General features: G+C 35.4%; 1 protein-coding gene across 5 annotated transcripts in view; it reads left to right on the top strand.

The window, feature by feature from the left end:
• Positions 1 to 13418, top strand: part of POLQ (DNA polymerase theta) — a 157749-nt gene that overhangs the window by 90160 nt on the left and 54171 nt on the right. For 4 of the 5 annotated variants that reach the window (XR_006222195.1, XM_042999132.1, XM_007098338.3 and 1 more), the window contains exons 22-26: positions 208 to 382; positions 2808 to 2934; positions 3841 to 3965; positions 9568 to 9752; positions 13047 to 13158. Coding sequence is in view for 4 of the 5 variants with exons in the window: in XM_042999132.1 (XP_042855066.1) it covers positions 208 to 382; positions 2808 to 2934; positions 3841 to 3965; positions 9568 to 9752; positions 13047 to 13158 (724 nt within the window). In the remaining variant the exon portion in view is untranslated. Of the gene's footprint in view, positions 1 to 207; positions 383 to 2807; positions 2935 to 3840; positions 3966 to 9567; positions 9753 to 13046; positions 13159 to 13418 lie in introns of those variants that run through there. The other variant, XM_042999134.1, reaches the window with a different exon arrangement.

The following is a 13418-nucleotide window of genomic DNA, read 5'->3' as shown; positions in this document are numbered from 1 at the left end:
TTGATATTACTCAGCATTGACATATTTGCATTTTATAATCTATAGTTGTTATAGTTTTATCACAGTGATTGTCAAAAAACCCCAAACAGTTAATTTTGAGTTGTAGATACAGGAGTTAACAAAATTAATTTTGAGATTTAAGAAAGTCTAGTTTGCTATGGAATTTGGACAAGAATCTGATCTTACCTTTTTATATTTCTTTGGCAGGTTGTTTTAAATAAATTAAAGGCATTGCATCCTTTACCAGGCTTGATATTAGAGTGGAGAAGAATCACTAATGCTATTACCAAAGTGGTCTTTCCTCTGCAGCGGGAAAAGCGTCTAAATCCTTTTCTTGGAATGGAAAGAATCTATCCTATATCACAATCACACACTGCTACAGGTAATGAGAAATCTTAATTGTAGATAATAGCCAATTTTGAAAGAAAAACTTTTCATATATAATATTTGCTTATGATGACCAAGGAATTCAAGTGTTGATTATTGGATACTGTGAAGTTTCATAAACATTTATGAAACACATACTACACCAAAGCATGGATGGATACTAGCTACAGAGATGAGATTTAGTAAGATAGAGTTCCTACTTTCAAGTACTATATAGAGTAACTGGGATGTCTGAGGCTGTGCTTTGGATTAATATTTATTTGAGCCAGTGATCTTATCTAATTTCAGTCCTAGCCCTCTCCTGAACCTCTTAAGATTCTCTCCAAGTTGAATCTAAATAGTGCTGTGGAACATCTGTATAATAAATGAGTATCTTATTTTAGTGAATCAGAAAAGAGCTGTGGAGTACTTTGAGTGTCTTGTATGACTCTTGGGATAGGTAAGGAAAAAAGCATTCTTAGGCTAAGCCGTACAAAACTAAATATTTGCCAACTGCAAAGTGCATTTGAAGAAAGGGCAGAATTAATTCTTTCATTGGGGAGATAGTTTAGGTTGGTGGTATAGAATTGGACTTTAATATCTAATTTTTACATGTTTTGAATTCTGGTGCTGTGAATCTTTAGACAAGGTAGCTTGGTGCCCACGTGTCCTCATGTGTAAAACACAGTGTTAATAGTCTACTTCACCAGGTCATTCTGAGGATTAAGTAGGTTAATACATTTAAAGTGTTTAGTTCATGGCACTTTGTGCATGGCTAGTTATCAGTTGTTGCTGTTATTACAGATGGAGGCACCATGAGGAGCTGCTCTTCTCTTCGCTTGCTTATTCTCTGTTCTAAATAAAGTCTTTTCCCTTCTCCCCTATTTAGCTAACATCTGCCTTCATCCTAGCCATTTCTTGCCCTATTGGTATTTAAATTTCATTTTGAGACATATGCTAAGACATATCAACATATCAAAATCAATGTAGAGTTTTAAAGGTGTTGCATTTATTCATTGTTTATAAAGCAGAAAGTAATCAGTTCCTTTTGTTTTTCAGTCAGTTTGTATGGGTATTGTATGGAAACCAATTTGACAATAAATTATATTTAATTAATAAAAATAAGTAAGTAAATAAATAAATAAATAAAGACTATTTTAGAAATACAAGCTTACCTAAGCATAGCAAAGCCATTTAGTTATTAGAATTCATCTCCATGAAGCTACATTCATGTTTTCATTTATTTTTGCCATCTTGTTTGTCTGCCAGTGTTAACCTCATTAATTTAAACAATAGGCCTGAATAGTAAGTGCCATTATAGAAAAGAAGACAGTGTGCTGAGGCAGCAAGAGACTTAGATTCCTTCTTCTGGTTTTGGCTGGTTTTGTAACATTGAACAGGCCATTTAATGATAGTAAGTACATTAATATCTACCATTAATTGAGCACTAATTTTTGCTAAAAGGTAAATAACAAGGACATATATCAGGGATTTATTCAGTAAAAGAATATCTGAGGTACTTAAAATGCCTGACTCATCAAAAGAAGATGAAATTATATATAGTAGCTAGTAGACAGCCAGTTACAAAGAAGAGTACAATTTAAAACAGAAGATTTTGTATCACTATATACGTGTTATAAAAACTACAATAACACAATCAGTTACCCAGACTTTTTTTGAACTATGCTTATGTGTTTTAGAAAAATTCAATCAATAAGTAAACAAGTGTAAAATATTTTTTTGGGAAATAAAGGCTATAGACATTAAAACAAATTGCTTTCTCTTTCCTAGAAAATTCAGTAACCACCTGATTCTAGTCTCCAACTTTATCAATGCTACCGTTGATTCTCTTAATGATTAAGGATGGTGATGAAGAAAAGCAGCCAGCTGATATCTAGAAAGTGATTTTCCAGTCACCGCTTCTCACTCCTGCATTTTCCACATTAGCTAACTCCTTGGGCCCCAGCTGTCCCTCTTCAGCATTCAGTTGCTCTTCTGCTTCAGATTCTGTTTTGTGCATTCCTGGGTTTTGAAAGCTTTGACAGTCATTTCTCCTAGGATCCATTTGATTAGTCCATTTGATTACTCATTAATACCACCACTAACATTGTATAGTGCTGACACCTGGTATTCACTTTAGCATAGGAATAGTTCAACTTATCAAATTATGGCTTATAGGATTGTTTTCTAGAGAGCTAGGTTAATGTAAAATATTCTATTGTTGACTCATATCTTCACCTACATTGGGATTGGTCTTATACTTGTTTTATCATTGTCAGACACATGAACATAATGAAAAATATTTAAATACAAATTTATTTTAGCATAGCAATAATAGAACATGCATTTTAAAGATAATTCAGTAATGCCATTACTGTGAAATAAATGTCAGATCCCTCCCACTCCCCTCAATTTTATGTCTTCATTATGCTTGATTTTAGGACGAATAACCTTTACAGAACCAAATATTCAGAACGTGCCAAGAGATTTTGAGATCGAAATGCCAACACTAGTAGGGGAAAGCCCACCTTCCCAAGCCCTAGGCAAAGGTCTACTTCCCACATACAGGTAGACGTTATTTCTCTGTATTTGTGTTAATATACTTTTGTGAGTATGAATGGTTCAAAAACAGCCGTTTGGACAAAATAATGAAATTAGTTATTTTATTGGACAAAATAATGAAATAATGAATTTTTTGTTCTGGGCATACATATTTCTTTCTTTTTTTTTTTTTTTTAAGTTTATTTTTGAGGGAGAGAGAGTGTGCGTGTGCACAGGGAGGGACAGAGAAAGAGGAAGAGAGAGAATCCCAAGCAGGCTCCATGTTGTGTGGAGCCCCAAGTCCGTTGAGGAGCCAGAGACAGAGCCCTTAGTGGGGGCTCAAACTCACAACCCCTGAAATTATGACTTAAGCTGAAATCAAGAGTTGGTGGCTTAATCAACTAAGCCACCCAGGCACCCTTGGGCATATATATTTCTATTCTAGGTGCTATTCGTTTAACATCCTGAGTCTGTCTATAAAGATGCTAGTTGATGGTGAAAGGCTGAAAACCTAGGCCACTAATTAAATCAATCGGCATGACGTGCTTTATTAACTCAGTCGCTAAAGGGAAGAGTTTTTTAATTATGTCAGGAACATCCCCTCCTGCCCTCACCATATACACCTGATGGAAAGAAAAAGCATAGATAATTACATATGGTGGTCAAAAGGATTTGTTGATTTGAGCTAAATATCAGTAATTGTTTCAGAAGCAGTTTGTGGCAGAAGCTGTTACAGAAATGTCTTACTTCCTGTTTAATTGAATGTTTGCTAAAAAAGAAAATCTAGTAGCTTTGTTAAGCTTTAAAGTGCGTTTCAAATGATAAGATTTTTAAGTTTCTTAGATAGAACTATTGACTTTACTGAAAAATGAGACCTTTTTCATATATTTGAGACTGCTTCATGTCCAGCTGCTGATGTTGTTTTCATGACAGAGGAAGAAAGAAGACAAGTTGCAGCCTGAACTCTGGACACCACCAGGCACAGATGGAGGAGAGAGCCTCAGACAGAGGAATGCCCTTTTCAGTCAGCATGCGACATGCCTTTGTACCTTTCCCAGGTAAGGTGGCTGATGGTTTTCTGAACTCCTCATTGCTGTGGGAATGGTTTTCAAAGCACTGATAAAGCCTGCATTATGAATAAGACTCAGAAGGATGCATTGGTCGCTTCCCCTTTCCTCTCTTCAGTGTAGCCTGTTTTTCCCCTTTGTGTTGCAAGGTTGTCAGTCATCATTGTCTTAATGATCTGCTCTGTGGGAAACTTCTGTGGTGTAAGCTTATGGGCAGCAGTCTGCTGAAACCATGTTTTCCAAGGTCATTGTAGACCTTTTGGCAAAGTCCAGCAGATACCATTAGTCCTTGTCCTCTTTGACTTCTGTACAGCTTTTGTACTGTTCGATTAACCCTTACTTTCCTCAATTTCTGTCCTCCCTTTATCTCGAAGGGCACATTTTTTTTTTTTTTTTTTTTTTGTCTTTCTGACTTGCTTTGCTATTCTGTTTCTCCTCCTCTTCTCCACACCGCTGCTTCCTAGTGCAGGGGCTAGTCCCCAAGGCTGTCCTCCCAGTGCCTGACCTCTCCTCAGTACTCTAGTCATATACTTTTCATAAAAGGTTTAACTCTGGCTATGAACTCGAGTCATAAAACATTTGAAAGTCACGATCTAACTCCTAAACATCCCTAATATTTGTATACATATTTGCTCTTTTATCTTTTGCCAACTGTTGGGTCTGGGTGAGTGCATTCTGAATTTATTTTAATTCTGTCAGAAACTTAATGTTCCAATGGTGAATTCAGGTCTATGATAACATAACCTGCTTGGTAATTTTCAGTTTTGCTTTAAGTATGAACTATCAGCATTATATCATTGTAACCATTTTTAAGTATTTTAAGTATTTTTTTTTTTTTAAGTATTTAGCTCTGTGACATTAAGTACATTTGCCTTGTTGTATAGCCATTACCACCATCCATCTCCAGAACTTTTTCATCTTCCACAACTGAAACTCTACATCTATTAAAAAATAACTCTTCCCACCCACTCCCCAGCCCCTGGCAGCCACCATTCTACTTTCTGTTTCTGTGAATTTGACTAGTCTAGCTATCTCATCTATGTGAAATTATACAGTATTAGTCTTTTGGTGTCTGGTTATTTCACTTAGCATAATGTCTTTAAGATTCATCCATGTTGTAGTATATGTCAGAATTTCCTTTCTTTTTAAGGCTGAATAATATTTGATTGTATGTATATACTTCATTTTATTTATTTGTTCATCAATTTATTCTTAGCTAAACAATAAAATTGTGTTAACATGACCTTATTTTATACTGCTTTTGTTTACATTTTTTAAGTTTATTGAAATTAAAGATATATCGATTAAATCTAAAAATTTCTATCACATATATTTAGTGTTTAGTCCATTTACATCTAAAGTAATTATTGGTGTGGCACCTGAGTGGCTCAGTCAGTTGAGCGTCTGTCTTGATTTGGGCCCAGGTCATGACCTCAGGGACATGAGATCGAGCCCTATATCTAAGCTAAGCGTCAAGCTGGTGTAAGCTTCTCTCGTTCCTACTCCCTCTTCCCCTCCCCTGCTTGTGCTCACTCACTCTCTCTAACTCTCAAAAAAAAAAAAAAAAAACATTGGCATATGGTTGGTTTAAGTCTACTCTCTTGTTATTTGTGTTTTATTTATCTGTTTTTTATTCTTTTTTAAAGATTTAAGTGACTACTTTTTATTCTTTTTATTTTCTCTACTGTCTTATTAACTATCCTATATATTCTAGAGTTTACAATATGCATCCCATCACAAACTATCTTCAAATAACCTTATACTACTTCACCTGTAATATAAGGAATTTTTTCCATTTCCCCTCTTTTATAATAGGTTTTATTTCTATGACATATAAATTCTACTATATAGCTGTTATTCTTGCTTGAAACAGTCTATAATCTTTCAAAGAAATCAAATAAAAAAGCATCTCTCTTATCTGTCCATTTTTACCATTTCTTGCACTTTTCATTTCTTGGAGTAATTCAAGGAATCTTAAAGTACTTCCTCCAGAATACTTCTTTTAAGGTTTCTTGTAGTGCAGATCTACTGACAACGACTTATCTCAGCATTCCCATGTCTCTAGGTGTCTTTATTTTATCCTCACTTTTGAAAGATAATTTATTTTATTTATTTTTTAAATTTTATTTGAGAGAGAGAGAGAAAGTGAGTCAGGGATAGGGGCAGAGGAAGAGAGAGAGATAATCTTAAGCAGACTCCACACTCATCACGTAGCCTGATGCAGGGTTCAATCCCACGACTCTGGGAACATGACCTGAACCAAAATCAAGAGTCCAATGCTCAGTCAACTGAGCCACCCAGGTGCCCGAATGATAATTTTATTCAACATAGATTTATTGGTTTACAGTCCTTCTCTTTCATCACTTTATATATTTCCACTAGTTTCTGGTTGCATTATTTCTGATGAGAAGTACTCCACCATTTTTCTTGCTCTTTTTCTAAGCATAATAAAACTTTTCCTTGGATGCTTTTTCAATTTTATTTGTTATTCAATTTTAGCAATTTGATTTGGGCGCAAGTCTCTGGGTAGTTTTTCATGCTTTGCTTGTAAGACTTTTGAATTTGCTGAATTTCCTCAGTTGGCATCATTTTGCTTTTTTTTAATCTATGTGCTTATATTTTTCAGTAAATTTGGAACATTTTCAACCATTATTTCTTGTAATGTTTTTTGTTCATATCTCTCTCTCCTTCCTTTCTATTACTCCAAATATACATATGTAATACCACTTGGTATTGCCCCACAATTCCCTGAAGCTTTCTTCTTTTTTATTTCCCTTTTTTTTTTTCCTCCCAATCCTGTGCTACAATGCATATTTTCTATTGGCTGTTTTAATGTTCATGGATCTTCTCTTCTACAGTGTCTAATTACTGTCACATCCTTCTGGTGGGTTTTACATTTCAGATATTTTTAGCTTTAGAATTTTTATTTGATTTCTTTGTCTAGTTTTTATTACCTTATTGCATTTCATTATTTGTTACATCATTATGTTCATGTGTCTTTAAATTCCTGAACATTATCTATGGTAGCTATTTAAAATTCCATCATCTCTGTAATTTCTGGGTCATTTTGCTATTGATTAAAGACTCTCCTGGTCAGTTACATTTTTCTGGATCTTCATATGTCTGGTATTTTATTATTATTATTATTATTATTATATATTGGACATTACGGTTGCTACATTATTGACTCTTGGGATTTTGTAGTCTTCATTAATAACATTTTCTCTGGCAGACACTTAATTTACTTTCACATTCAGCTTGATCATTTTGAGATGTTTTTTAAGCTTTGTTAGCAAATGTTTAGAGTGGCCTTTACCCCAGGGCTAGATTAGTCCTGATTGTAAGGTGCTGCCTTGCTAGGGTCTGTACTTGGTGCTCAAGGGGTTAACAAGGTCTGTCCACTCAGACTGATCACAGCTTGAACATCTCTCAACATTCAAGAGGATGTTGTTCAAGTAGTTGTTCAGCTGACAGCTATGTGATGGTGGTTGTTTCTTCAGTAATAGTTACTCCTTTAGTATTGGTTCTTTGCCTGGTTTCCTGAACTATCTCCCTTCTTTAGTATTTGGTTAAAAGTCCAAAGGTATTACTATGCATATTTGTGGTGCTCCTCTTATGTACAACTCCTTTCTCCAAATTTCCACAAATTCTAGCTCCCTCAGTAGGCACAAACTCTAGTCTCTGCTTCCTCATCTCAGAGAGATCATAGTGCTTTGTTTCATCTTTCCTTCCCTGCAATGCATTCTGGTAAATTCCTCTTTTCAGAACCCTAAGACACTTGCATGACTCACCTCATCTTTTCCCTCCTCCCTACTTCTTAAGGATTGTAGTCCTGTACTATGTCCAACATCTGAAAACACTTATTTCATATATTTTGTGAGTTTATCTTATTTATGGCAGGAAGGCTATAAAAGTTGTGGTCATTTGTTTTAAATTATTACTTATATACTTTTGAATTGTTTATTTATTTACCATAGTTCAGAAATAAAAATGTATAAAATCAAAATATATTGAGAAGTTTTATTTCCTTCCCTGTCCTAGTTGTCCTATTGTCTGCAGCTCTTCTAGATAACCTCATTCATATATGTTTCTTACATGTCCTCATTGTATTTTTTATGCAGATATAAGCAAATGTGAATATATAATTCCTTCCCCTATTCTTACACAAAAACAAGGATTCCATATACACTGTTGTATGCCTTTCTTCACTTAATGTTTTTATACTGAAGAATTGTGATGATCAGTAAATAATTTTGAACATAAATCAGTTTAATCTCTGTGCAGGTAATCTGTGTAGCAGCAAACTGTGGGTTTGTTTGCTGAATCATAGAGTAAATCTGTTTAATTGGTAGGTATTGTTGAATTGCAATCTAATGGGGGAGAATAGCCATTTAGTTCCCAGTAACGATATCTGAGTGTTCCTTTCTTAGCCTTGCCACAGAACGTACTGTCCGACTTCTGGATTTTTGCAATTTAAGTAGAGAAAAATTATTCCTTGCTATAGTTTTAAATTGCATTTCTTTTATTGTGAATGAAGTCAAGCATTCTTTAGTATGTTTAAGGTTCTTCTGATTATTTCTGTGAACTGCTTGTTTATATTTTATCTTGTTCTTGATTTGTAGCATGTCTTTTTTATAATATGACAATGAATCTTTTGTGATATCAGTTGTAAATATTTTTCCTACTTTTTTTTACCATGATTTTTAAAAAAAGTTTATTTTTGAGAGAGAGAGCATAAGCAGGGCAGGGATAGAGAGAAAGGGGACAGAAGATCTGAAACCTGATGAGGGGCTCAAACTCATGAACCATGGTATCATGACCTGAGCCAAAGCCAGACGCTTAACTGACTGAGCCACCCAGGTGCCACTTTACCACTATTTTTTAAATTTTGTTTTTGCCATGTGTGTCTAATCCAGTTATTTCTATTTCATAGGTAAACTTTCTGAATCCTCCAAGTCATAGAGGATTGTTTCCATTGAATGTTTCTCTCCAGCCCACTTAAAATGTGCACATATTACAAATCAGTTTCTTCATTCATTCATTCATTCATTCAACAACCATTTAAAGGATGTTCTTTTTTTTTTTTAATTTTGAAATGAGAATTAAAAAAATTTATTGAAGCAAATATTTGATCTTTTGTTTTGTTGTAAAACTTAAGATATGTCAGTTTTTGCAAGCAATCTAAAAGAATAGAAAATATATTTTTCCCCTCATTTAAAGGATTTTCTATAGAATGAAAAGGAAAAATAAGTATCCCATCTCTAATGGCTCTGTGCTACGTGGGAGAGGCATGGAAGAACCATTTTAGATTGTGTATCAGGTGCTGTGGAAACACTGAAGAAAGCACTACTATAGTGGTTAAGTGGCAGAGGTCAGGGGTGGCTTTACACATAATACATATACTTGAAAGCCAAACAGAAAAATTATGATCTAAGTCACAGAACTGAATTGCATCATGTTAAAAGCAAGATTTTAACCTTTGGACACATATCTTATGGTTCTAGGTTAGAACTAAATTTCTGTCTTCCCGCTCAATTCTATAAAACCTGGATTTATCTTTGTACCAGCTTTTCTAAAATCATTTCTGTTTCAGGTGGCTTAATATTAGCTGCTGATTACTCTCAACTTGAACTGAGGATCTTGGCTCATTTATCTCATGATCAGCGTCTCATTCAAGTGTTAAACACTGGAACTGATGTTTTCAGGAGTATTGCCGCTGAGTGGAAGATGATTGAGCCAGAGTCTGTTGGGGATGATCTGAGGCAACAAGCAAAGCAGGTGATCTTAGTGAGCATGTTGAACATAAATGGGAATTTTAATGATTAAAAAAATTTAAAAATTGCCTTGATCATTTGCAGTGGAGGAATGATTTCTCCATCTTTGGATCTTTGAAATCACATTCACCTGAGCCTATCTCATGGTATTCATTATACTTTCCTCAATAGAGTCAGTAAAAAGAATCAGGTAGATTTAGTCTGAGGCAACTTAGTGTGAGGAAAGCCATCTGCATTAGTGGTAGATATTGTGGTGGTGGTGGTAGTTGTTATTTATGTATATCTGTGTTTGGGGGGGGTTTCTTTTAGAGAGAGAGAGGAATCGTGAGTGGGAGAGCAGGGTAGGGGGCAGGGAGAGAAAGAGAATCTTTTATTTTTTTTTAATGTTTATTTCTTTTTGAGAGCAGAGAGAGAGAGAGACAGAGCATGAGCAGAGGAGGGGCAGAGAGAGAGGGAGACACAGAATCCAAAGCAGGCTCCAGGCTCTGTTAGCACAGAGCCTGATGCGGGGCTCAAACTCATGAACTGTAAGATCACGACCTGAGCCGAAGTCGGACGCTCAACCAACTGAGCCACCCAGGTGCCCCTGAGAAAGAGAAGCTTAAGCAGACTCTGCACTTAGCCCAGAGCATGATGTGGGCTCACTCCCACGACCTTGGGATCATGACTAGAGCCAAAATCAAGAGATGCTTAACCAACTGAACCACCCAGGTGTCCCTGTGTGTGTGTGTTTTAAAAATTTCTTTCTAGTCTATAAGCATTCATATTTTCATCTTTATTTTCACAGGTGCTTTCTAAATGTTTACTGAAAAATAAAAATTGACTGAGCTGTAGATTATAATTAATAACTGATAGCTTTTTGAGGCCTTTGGTTAGCTAATCCACATGTGAAATTTTACACTGCCCTTGGACTTTTCAAGTGGGTCCGTATTAGTTCCTGGCCTGGATTAACATTGATACTTTTTTTTTTTTTTTTTTTTTTTTTTTTTTTACCTCATGGCCTGTGGGAAATCTGATGCCATTTTTGAGAGAATAGGATTGCTGGCTGAGGCAAACGAACATTACTCCCACCTTTAAGATCCTATGTGTTAGTTTTACATTTATACTTCTAGTTACTCGCAACTATAATTCTTGACTCACTCATTAGACATGAAACACTTCCTCTCAACATTGCCTATTTAGCACCAGCACTTGTTTCTTCCACTTAAAAAAAAATTTTTTTAATGTTTATTATTTGTTTTTGAGAGAGAGAGAGTGTAAGCAGGGGAGGGACAGAGAGAGAGGGAGACACAGAATCTGAAGCAGGCTCCGGGCTGAGCTGTCAGCACAGAGGCTGATATGGGCTCAAACTCACGAACTGTGAGATCATGACCTGAGCTGAAGTCAGATGCTTAACTGACTAAGCTACCCAGGTGCCCCTCTTCCACTGTTTAGAAAGCCAGCTTTGCCCTTTCTATTTAAGAATCTCTTCTGGGGTTCTGCATTCAGCAAGAATCAAACCCTAAGTAAAATAGGTAATGTTCCAGTATTTAATATTAATAAACCCATAAAATAGGTATTATTATTATTCCCATTTTATATAGGAGTAAACAAAGGCACCAAAAGTTAGTAATTTGCTTAAAGTCATACAGCTGTAAGTGGTGGAGCCAAGATAAGTTCAGAATGCCAGAACTTAGACATTCTGTCTCCATATAAACACTCATGCACTGATGATATCTGCCTCTATTTAATAAGTTCTTATATGACTTAATGGTGTTTATGCTATGTCAATTTTTCTTCCTAAGTCACCATGCACTGAACTCCTTGGCTCTGGCTGAGATCTCAGAAAGTGCTGTGTACTTTCTGAGTTTAAAAAAAAAAAAAAAAAGGGTAGGAGTCACAATAAAATAAAATGTAAAAACACCAAAAAGGGAAAGAAAAAAGAAGGTAAAAAAAAAAACTCTCTCAATGTATTTAAAAAGATAGGAGGATGCCTGAGTGACTCAGTCAGTTAAGTGTCCAACTCTTTGATTTCGGCTCAGGTCATGATCTTATAGTTCGTGAGTTTGAGCCCTGCATCAGGGCTCTGCACTGACAGTGCAAGCCTGCTTGGGATTCTCTTGCTCTCCCTCTCTCTCTGCCCCTCCCCTGTTCTCTTTCTCTCTCTCTCTCTTTCAGTAAATAAATAAACATTACAGGGCACCTAGGTGGCTCAGTCAGTTAAGCGTCTGACTTCGGCTCAGGTCATGATCTCATGGTTCACGAGTTCAAGCCCTGCATTGGGCTCTGTGCTGATAGCTCATAGCCTGTAGCCCACTTTGGATTCTGTGTCTCCCTCTCTCTTTGCGTCTTGCCTGCTTGCTCTCTCTTTCTCTCAAAAATAAATAAACATTTAAAAAATGTAAAAAACAAAAACTTCTAGCCATCCTATCACATTAAAAGTATTTTGGAATTCTGATAATCATTTTTTGCAAGTTATCTTCTGAATTGTATTTAATGACATTTATATGAGCTTGCTTTATATCAGGAATTTTCCTAAACACTTATAAATAATAACTCCATAATCTTCACAATTCATGATACAGGTATTACTATCTTCATTTTATGGATGAATAAATCAAGTTACAAGACTTTAGGTAGCTTGTGTAAATGCTGGAATTGGGATTTGAACCCAGGCAATATTCATTATTAAATTATAGTGTCCTTACTGACCTATTTAGACCACCTCCTTCCATTACTCCCAAAATTTCCTCAGGAATTCATTTAACCCAAAAGAATTCTGCAATTGTGGGATTTCAGGTGGTGGTGAAGCGGAAAGCATATTCATTTCCAGTGAAGTCTTCCCTATTTTCCAACCATGAAGCCATCACTTCCTACTCTATTAGTCCTATGTAAGGGCCAGGAGACGAATGTTTGTAATGCTTCTCTTTCTTGACTCCTGGACACTTCTTTAAGCAGAAGTTAATATGGTATTATGGGAGCAGAAAGCCGCTCTGAAGACTACTGGTTAAATGACAGGAATAAATCTTCCCTTTTAAATCACTAGTATTATTTTCTTAAAACACACACATATTCACATTTATTCATATTTCCCCCTTCCTCCCTACCCGAAAGTATTCCTAAAAGGCAGAAAAGAGAAAAGATGTTCACTGGATGTCAGGTTCTATGAATTTAACCTACCAAAAACAGATCTAATCATTTTTGACTCACTATGAAATAAAAAGTGGACCAAATTTCAAGCCTCATGAACTTTTTATATTTGCATGTTATGTAGTTATCACCTTTAATTTACTCACTGAGTGTAATGACTTCTTTTCAGATTTGCTATGGAATCATTTATGGAATGGGAGCTAAATCTTTGGGAGAGCAGATGGGCATTAAAGAAAATGATGCTGCCTGCTACATTGATTCATTCAAATCCAGATATACAGGTAGATAAACCTGGAGTGCCAATTATCTTCTAGATACTATCCTTCAACTATCTTGCCATATTAATTGAAAAAAATTAGCGTTAGAAAATTTTCTGTTAACGTTTCTATTACTCAAAAGTTTTTGTTAGGTATTGTTAATTAAATAACATTAACCTTATCATTACTAAGATGGGCTTTTTTTTTTTTTTAATAAAAGTAGGATCAGAAATGGAATAACAAAATCCAGTTGATGTATATGCTACTATGTCATTGTGAATATC

This window comes from Panthera tigris, chromosome C2, assembly GCF_018350195.1.
Source record: "Panthera tigris isolate Pti1 chromosome C2, P.tigris_Pti1_mat1.1, whole genome shotgun sequence".
Classification (NCBI taxonomy): Eukaryota; Metazoa; Chordata; class Mammalia; order Carnivora; family Felidae; genus Panthera; species Panthera tigris.
The sequence above is the reverse complement of the archived record's forward strand: the minus strand, read 5'-3'. Positions and strand labels throughout refer to the sequence as shown.